Source organism: Cucurbita moschata, unplaced genomic scaffold (assembly GCF_002738365.1).
Source record: "Cucurbita moschata cultivar Rifu unplaced genomic scaffold, Cmos_1.0 Cmo_Scf00262, whole genome shotgun sequence".
NCBI classification, from domain to species: Eukaryota; Viridiplantae; Streptophyta; class Magnoliopsida; order Cucurbitales; family Cucurbitaceae; genus Cucurbita; species Cucurbita moschata.
This window is the reverse complement of record NW_019268778.1, coordinates 1,107-10,321: the sequence shown is the minus strand read 5'-3', so window position 1 is coordinate 10,321 and position 9,215 is coordinate 1,107. Positions and strand designations below refer to the sequence as shown.

At 38.8% G+C, this 9,215-nt stretch overlaps 1 protein-coding gene across 1 annotated transcript; it reads right to left on the bottom strand.

The window, feature by feature from the left end:
• Positions 1 to 596: 596 nt before the first annotated feature.
• Positions 597 to 1,046, bottom strand: LOC111440451 (S-protein homolog 1-like). Its single transcript, XM_023077523.1, has one exon. The coding sequence runs from the start codon at positions 1,044 to 1,046 to the stop codon at positions 597 to 599; it is 450 nt and encodes a 149-aa protein (XP_022933291.1).
• Between the last annotated feature and the right edge of the window lie 8,169 nt (positions 1,047 to 9,215).

Genomic DNA, 9,215 nt, shown 5'->3' with positions numbered 1-9,215 from the left:
CTCAAGCCTTGTGTTATGCTTAAATTTCAGGTAAAGGCAAGGCACCCATGTATGGTTGACGACGACATCACCTTGAAGATCACGAAATCTTTGTTAGTGTAGTTGCATTTTCACTCCTTAGATATTACGTTAGATTAGACCATTGTTATAATCTTTTCTTTGGTTTTATTTATATTTCATATTTCATATTTTTCATTGTTTTATTTTAAGGCTCTTCATGCAAACGTATGTCCATGACATCATTTTATTAATTATTTTAAAGAATAGATCGGCATAAAATGGCCACGTCATGCATATGGTGTAACAACAATAAAAAAAAAAAAAACCTACTAATCTCATCTCTCCGAGCCAACCTCTCACACACCACCAGATATTACAATTTATTCACGCATATTACAATTTTGAAAACTTGTATTCATATACAAATTTAATTTTTTTTTCTTCATAATTTAAAATTTTTGGAGAACAACAATACACTTCATTATCAAATACATTTCATACAAAAAAAAAAAAAACAACAACCTTTTTGTGTTATCCCATTATTTTTCATTTCTTCCTCAAGGATAATTCCACCGAAAGGAGATAATAAAGCTTCTCTATCTTTTATAGATCCACTTGTGAATCAATTCATCAACATTAGCAAGAAAGTTTCTCAAGTAAATTCCATCATCTTTAGCCGTCCAAATACAAGTTCCTACAGTTCCATGTTTGCACCTATCACGGAGCCATAAGTGCTGTGTTTCAGGCCAAAAGCTTTCAAAAGAGACATATGCATGTGGTGTCTCCAATTTGCACCAATAGAGGGTTGTTCCCCAAAAGTTAACTTTGAAGTTCCATTGGTAATCATCTCCATGATTAAGCAAACGATGATACCCCAAGTCATCATCTTTAGACTGACAATGCACAAGCAACCCAAGTTTGCTTAGCCCGTTAACCACATGAATGTAATATCTAGAAGGTCCTGGTGGTGGTAACGCGACCCTTGGAACCTGAGCCCCAACTAAAGCCACCGTGAAAAGAAAGAAAACGACAATATTCTTTATCATTTCCTAATCAACCTTTAGCTTAACTACCAACTTGTGTTGGACATGTGAATAAATATACATACTTATAGTACATGCAAGAAACTATGTAAGTGCATGCTATGGTTGTAAAAAACTTAATCATTTAACTAATTTCGGTTATGCAACACAATTTAAGGTTAATTTTGGGATAATTTTAGGATAATTTTAGAGATTTATTAGATTTTCAATAACAAAATTTCTTGAATACATAATAGTTATTAGCCGAAGAATAATAAATATTTCATTGATTTTTACAACACTCTCATAAAATGGACAACAAAATATGAATACTTTCCCGTAGAAAATATAAAATAGATAAAGCAATTCATAGATTACATATGGTATATGTAACGTCCCTAATTTTCTCTACCCTAATTAGCGTTACCTTATACTCGTCAAATCAACGGACAAGAGTTCACGTGGAACAGTCTCAATAACGAAAATGCATTCATCAATGTAAGCAGTTCATATCTAGGAAAACGATTGCGACAACCTAGCCTAGAAGTAATCAACAGAGAACTAGAGGAAATAATTGCAAAACTATGAACCCAAAAGAATCCAACCGGCGCCTACGACACTACATACTCTCCTCAAGATTTCCATGGCCCTTCGCATCATCCACCGTCACCTGTACATGGGAGCCTTGCCCTTACCTGAAAATATTGGTAGCACGTGGCTCGAGTATTATATAAAATACCCAGTAAGTCGCCCTACTGTTGGGGTTAAGCATATATTCATACATTTGGATACAAGCAATCGCACACAATACATCTACATGTCGCACACGACACACATACATGACGCACACAACACGCATACATGTCACATAGAATACCCATACATGTCGCACAGTGTCAGAAGAACGAAGCTGAGGGAAGGGTCTGTCTTCCATTCCTTCTCATGGCCTTAGGCCCTTGCTTTGTCCGGGCGGGGGTGGATGCATGGTAATTGCCCACACATGGCCCACGTGTGTGTCTGTGGGCCCACAAGGCGAGCTCACAAGCGAATTCCTTGGGCTTGGCTTGGTCGGGTATGTATGACATACAATACCGGACGCCACGGATAAAGGAGGGCCTGTATGATATTGTGGCGAACACGATATTGAATACACGCTTCCATTCCATCAGTAGCATAACGGGGGGAGTGTCCCGGGTACATAACCATAGCGTGCATGAGGTTCTTAAGGTTTACCTCCATGGCATTATACATCAAACGTTCCATCCCCTCGCCGCATTACATAGCATAACCGGGTCCACGTTGAGCAGCATATCATAGCATAACCGGGTCCACGTTGAGCAAGCATATCATAGCGTACTAGTCATCTCATTCATGGCATGCGAGGTTCTCATTACAATCATGACATGTCAATCAAGCTCATCATACATATAGGGCAACACACTGTGTCACAACACCATATTCATAAACATGGCATACATAGCAATTCATTATAAGAATCACGTACATAAACATAGCATGCATAGTATTTCATGCAAGAAACATCCAACCTAGCATAAAACAACAACATATGGTGCATGCAAGGGCCACAGGGCACGCACCAACATACATACATAACTAACGCCAACAGTAAGGTTACTTACCTCCTTGGCCTTGGCCAAAGTCACCCACAATGCTAACTCCGGTGCCTAACTACCTCCTATAAGATAACATGATACACTTAAAGCCCTTTCACAAGTAGCTCTTATGCCTAGCTACCAAGGTACATCTCTATCACAAGCTATTTTATCACAATGGAGTTATACTGACCTCAAATAGCTGAAACAAGGGTGGGAATGGCTCCAGAAGGGTCAAAAACCTAGAAATCGGTATACTATTCGAATGTCGAGCCGCCGATCCGCGCCTCCAAGCTGTCGAGCCGAGCCACCGGTGGAGCCAAAACCAACGGGCTGCGAAGAACCCTAACGGCGCAAGGTTTCTCAGCGCACCTCTGGTTTGGGCCGAAAAGGAACGAGGCCCAATGGTGGTTTCTGAGCGCGGCCTGCGAGGTGTGGGCTGCACGCTAGCCGAGATGACCCGCGAAATGTTGAGGGCCGACCCACGCCCGCCGCTTCGTCTTCCTCGCCCGAACACCTCAATAACCCTAATCGCGGGCTTGGCTACTGTCACCTGTGGAAGCGTCGTCGTTCGTCCATCTTCGATGGCGCGTCTATCCCCCCTTGCCCGACGTACACTAGCACCTGCTCCTACCTAAAGCTTGCGACTTTATTGATCTCCCAACCCGATCTAAAGTCTCGCGACGTTTTCGATCCCTCACCTAAACCCTTCGGCTCCTCCCTCACAGGTATGACAGTGACTCAAAAAGGAAAAGACGGCTACCAAGGTACCTAGGGTTTAATACGCATTAATACGCCCCGGCTGGCAAGGCATGCCTCACCGAAAATCCCACGATTTCCGGCGAGATTTAAGGAGTTTCCCCCCCTTTTTTTTTTTTTTGCCTTTTCGAAACCCTTACCGTTATAGTATAGCACCCAAGTCCAACAAGGTATTAAATTCCCGATTTACTTTTTTAAGTTGAACTTTCAAACCTTTTACGAGGACCTTAGAAATTTTAAGGTGAGGTAGAACAGATAAGTTCAAAAAATTCTAGAACTATAGTTTCAAATAGGAATTGCGCAAGACTTCTTTCGCAACAATTACTCAATGCCTGTTGGGAGAACAATTATGGGGTTTTGATTTCATCATGTCACACCCTTAATCTCTAGGAAAAATTTTGCCAATCAATGTGTATAAAATAAAAGGGAAATCAAAATGTATTAATATATGCCAAATTAATCTAACGAGGGAAGGGTACGAGATACATGATTCCCTAGGTACATAATTCCTCTATTACTTCTAAACTCTAGAGTACCCTCTCGTCACCATTAAGCAACATACTTGTAGTCTCTCATCACATCCTTAACCTAGGAGGGAACCAATTGTTTACTTTTGTCCCTAGAGTTTCCACACTCTTGATACAAAGACCTGGGCAGAAAACTTAGCCTTCGCAATGGTACAAGGTGGGGAAGAACATGGTGAGTGTTGGTCTGCTTGCATCCATGGGAGTGTTAACTGGTGAACTCGTCCCATAGGCCATGAAGTAACCTAGGGTGAGGGGGTGCTACCCCTCGGTACATGCCACCTAAACAAGTTACTCACATGATCAACGACCTCTCATAGGACGGATCCTACGTGCAGGGTAACTACTACCTAGCCTCGTGATTGATGTCCTAAAACACGACGTGTCCACAATGCAGTGTAGTCGATCTACCACTGAGTAACAAGCCTTGGACACAGGATTGTCAGGTGTATGGCTAGTGTCGTAAATCCCAGGGGGAGTGTCTTGGAGAATAAATCCTAGAAAGTCTCGACCCACCAATCTACGTGCTTACCCTAGACAGTATTCGATTCTGTTGCTTATTCTCAAAAGGGAAGGATCACACAATCATTCACTAGGAATCACACATGCTCAATGGGGCGATGACATCCATCCAGCACCTAGAGTGCTGATAAATAAACATCTCATCCATTGTCATAGCATGATTACTTACACTAGTAGACAAGAAATTTCAACAACTAGCAAGCTTGTTTTCCCTTTTAGTAACTTTCCTAGGTAGTTGTTAATCAAGAATAGCTACCTAGGATTAATTTTACTAGCATGCATTCATAAGCAAGCGAATTGTACAAGTACTGCTTCGTAGATTTTCATGTTGTTACTTATAGATTTGTCATGTGCCTTCTCGAGTAGGATTACAGGACAAAAAGAAAATCCATACACGCTCTCACGTGCTTTTCTAGCACCAAAGAAGTTTTCTAGGTGCGCATACCATGCGATATTCAAGCACAAAAGATGTTCTCTACGCGTGTTTACCACACGTCTGGCGGAGGTACAGTGGGACGTGTGTCGTTGGTTAATGAACATGTTGGGTAGGATTTTGAGCACACGAATCGAACTCTAGTTCTTTGGTACTGTTTGAGATACAAAGGGTAGACTGGGTCGTGTGCGGTTTAGCGAGTAAAGTGGTGTCTCACAACACGTCCTCGTTGACTGGTTGACCCATCATTCCTACCACGTTGTGATACATTTCAACTTTTTGCTAATACGCTTCTCTCTCGTCACCAGCAGTTGTGTATCCATGGTCGATTCTTCTAACGTTCAATTTTTCTAGATTTCACTGAGCGACGCATTTCAATCTATTTTTTTGGATTGCTTTTTATCTTCCAGTCGTTAACTAGAAATGACTTGGTTTCTTCACGAAAAATAAAGATATCGAGATCAACCAATTCTATGCCATTTTTTTTTTAATGTTTAGGAAGATAGAGACCATAATAATTGAGTTCAAATTTTAGAAAAAAAATTTATTTTCTTATCGAAATTATAAATCTCTCGAATCTAATTGTGAAACAAATCATGGTCGAGTTTCAACACGAAACTTGTAAGAATCCTTTCCTGGAACATCGTAGTCAAATCGAACGATCCTACAACCAAAACTGACACTCATCGATCCTCTTACTAGGAGTAGAGATAAATCTTTTGCCAAATTTTTCATTAAAGTGTCCGATTGGCGTCCTCTTTACTTTCTTGTTTTTCCTCCTTCCACAAAAACCCAAATTCTCCCTTCCTGACTCTTCTTTGTTTTCTATACACCCCATCCTAGACCCCTCAAATTATAAGGTAGAAAAAAATTACCTTTTTGTCCCCGTGGATTTTTATCTAAAATTTTCTTAATTTGATAAATATTAAATTTTTGTTCCAAGGTTCCCTAAGGCTTCTCAAGCATTTTTTTTCCTTTATGCACTTGAGATTCACCCTCTATGTCAATAATAAAATCCAAAAATTTCCAAATTTAAGGTATTAAAGTAAGAGTTATATATCTGTTGTGGCTCGAGTGTGTTACCATTCAAATCCATCAAGAATGAATAAAGCGTAGGCAAGCATTTCATTTTTTCTAATTTCGTTTCTTGAAATTAAGTTCTAAACTTTTAGTAGGTTCATATTGGGGGAATTTCACCCAAGATTCATACAAGAAGCTAGAGTTCATTACGATCTAAAGGCTGTATTTCATTGAATTTAAAGAAATGGTAAATTTCCTAAGTTTTAAATTCTGGACCGAATTTGCACTTTATTATTTCTTGTTGTGGCTAAAATAAACTTAAAAGAAAATACCTATATGTACCCCTAAGAAGTTACAAAATTAAAAGAAATTAGATAGGCAATAGAAACCTCATCGTATTTCTAAAATAATGAATGTTGGCAAAAAGGGAGAAGGCACGCGTTAGATGACGTTGGCAGTAGCGAGTCTGAAGCTCAGTAGGACAAGTGGCAAATGCTGAGCGGAGAGAATCGTTTAGCTACTAATTGTGACATGCATGTAGGTTAACCCAATCCCTAAACCTGGATTCGATCAAAAGCTTGCGTGTGCAACTCGTTAACCTTCGACCCTAACAAAAAATGCAACCTGAACCTGATCCAATGACTCAATGAGTAACCGAGATCTACAAAAAACCTCCATGCATGAAATTCCATGTGAAAAGCCTTTCCCAACGTGTGTAAGCGCATGTGAGTCTCATTTTGTTCGTTCGACCTCTGTTTGTTAGTTTTTTGTCTTGACTTCGATATTAACATAATTATGCTTTAATTAGGATCTACGAGAGAAATTCCATAAATTCTTGAGCTCCAAACACGTGGAATAGCTGGCACAAGAATGTAAATGTCATTCAAGTAAGTAACCACATAAACTTTAGGCAAGTAATACTTGTATAGATCGCTAGGACATGATAGCATGCGAGCATTCCTTAACTTACGTCGTCAAAAACACATGTTAACGACCTCAGAAAAGCTTTCTTTTTATGAGTATGTATTGTACGTATGTCTTTTATGTATTATATGCATGATTAAAATACAAATTGAGCAATATGGATGAGTATGTTATGCATGATGGAAGAAATTATCAAAATGCCCCTATGATAAAATTTCGTATGAATGTCGTTTTCTATGCTTTCCATTGCATAGGAAATTAGAATTGGTAAGAGCGATGTGTGCTTCGCAAGCTTTAGAGAATCTTGATAAGATTAGGACGCAATAGCGTGTGCAGAATCTTGATAAGGTCCATAGATTTCTAGTGGACTAAATATGATAAGAATCTTTATTATTTTTAATTTCATAATGTTTGGAATTGTCAAAGGGTCAAATTGACTTCGTCTTTCGTGGAGATTTAAGGGGATCGGAATTAAATCATGGCCACAAATGTCATTTATGGGGAGTATAAATACCAACAAATTGTTATGTAAAAATCAAATTCGTGGATGAATGAAATTGAGATCTCAAATTTAGACGCTTCCTTAGAAATCGGAATATCATATTTGTCATTTCTAAGTTTCAAGCAATTCTTGTGGTAGAATTGCATCCGAGCCATTCAATCAAGCCTTGATTAAGTTTGATTGCGGAGTGACTCGATTTAAAACAAGGTTTCCAAATCTTGCTTCTAGATCTTCGATTGTAAGAGGTAATCTAATTCTGAATTTTGTATAAGTAGATGTTAATTACTTGGATTCAAGTGTTCTTGCTTCAACAAAAGCATGATTCGTTGGATTGAGGATTAGGGTTGCTTTATCAAAATACCCTAGGATAGTGAGCGGTGATAAAAAATCTAGACCTGTGTTTACCCAAAGATGTGATTAGAGGCCCCTAATAAAATAGTAGATCTCCACGACTCCAAAGAATGACCAAGGTAACTATTTAGACTATGAGACGCGTGAATGCTACGCTATCTTTAGACCCTCCAATCCCTTTCCACTACAATATTAGTACTATTGAGCTAAGCACATGCTAGTTAGCGTAGTTTGAGCTTCTATTTCGCTAAATGGCCAGTGGTCTCTTGAATATGGCCACTATGTTGTTAACCTGTTCCTTAAAAAGGGAGTGTGGAATAACATGAGATAGCCTAATTGCTGGCTAATGCAGAAGTGTCACATCCCCCAAATATAGGTGACTCTCTGGCCCTAAGGAAGAAACCAACCAACCTCTTTTCCAAGATGTTCATTCTAGAAATCACTGTATTGCCTGATTAGAATTTTATGAGGACGTGCCTCAACCTAGGTATTCGATCTCTCACTGCATAAGCAAAGCAAGTTTCCATGGTCAAAGAATAGAAAGATAGTACAAATTAGTAAGAAAAGGTATCATCTAGGCTGTTACTTCAACTTCCTTTTACACTTTGGTACAAGTACCGTCGAACCAGGCCTAGGCCAACTAGGATTGTGTGAACGATAGTTCATTTTGATTATCTTGCATAGTAGATCCGTCAAAAGAGGGGATGTAGGATTATGAGGGTAATCGTAATAGTTGACAAGCATAGGGGATCACTTCCCTAACCTTGGGTGACTAGATTGTCCTATGGGTAGGGTTCGCCAACGAACCTCCCATGGATGATGAGAGCAGCCTAGCACTTACCATGCAATCCCAATTAAAATATGGGCATGTATCTTTGGTGCAATGCATATCTTTGTTCATTTCATACATTGCATAACCATTTCTTATCATTACATAAGGTGAATGTACTCTATGCTACCATACTTTCATAATATGTCACATTCGCAATAGCATAATAAGTAAACATAAAATTACAAAACGTAACATTTGTCATCATAACAACACGTCATAACATAATATGCAAATATAGAAATGACAAGGGACGACACAAGCAAGGGCCACTAGGTATCTGCCACTCGTGCTTCAAACAACTCGTCGAACCAAAACAGTAGTGAAGAAACTTACCAAGGTAGCTAAGTTGAAGTCCCTAAATCGTACTTGGAGCTAGTTCAATTTTTTCCCTTTGAAATCCAAGTAAACCTATGCGAGTTCACGACACTTAATTAGCACAGATCGAGCAAAATGAAATACGGATGAAAATCCAGAATACTGTTAACATAATAGAAAAGAAAAATACAAGAAAAATACAAGAAGAAAAAGGAAGAAAAAGGAGATATTGTAAAGCCAACCCATTAACGAAAAAGAATAGAATAGAATAGAAAAAATGTTAACATAATAGAAAAGAAAAATAAAAGAAAAATACCAGAAGAAAAAGGAAGAAAAAGGAGATATTGTAAAGCCGAACCATTAACAAAAAAGAATATAATAGAATAGAAAAAACAAAA

What these genes read in the sequence shown, in the direction of transcription:
- LOC111440451 (XM_023077523.1), bottom strand. Translation starts at nt 1,046, where the DNA reads ATGATAAAGAATATTGTCGTTTTCTTTCTTTTCACGGTGGCTTTAGTT.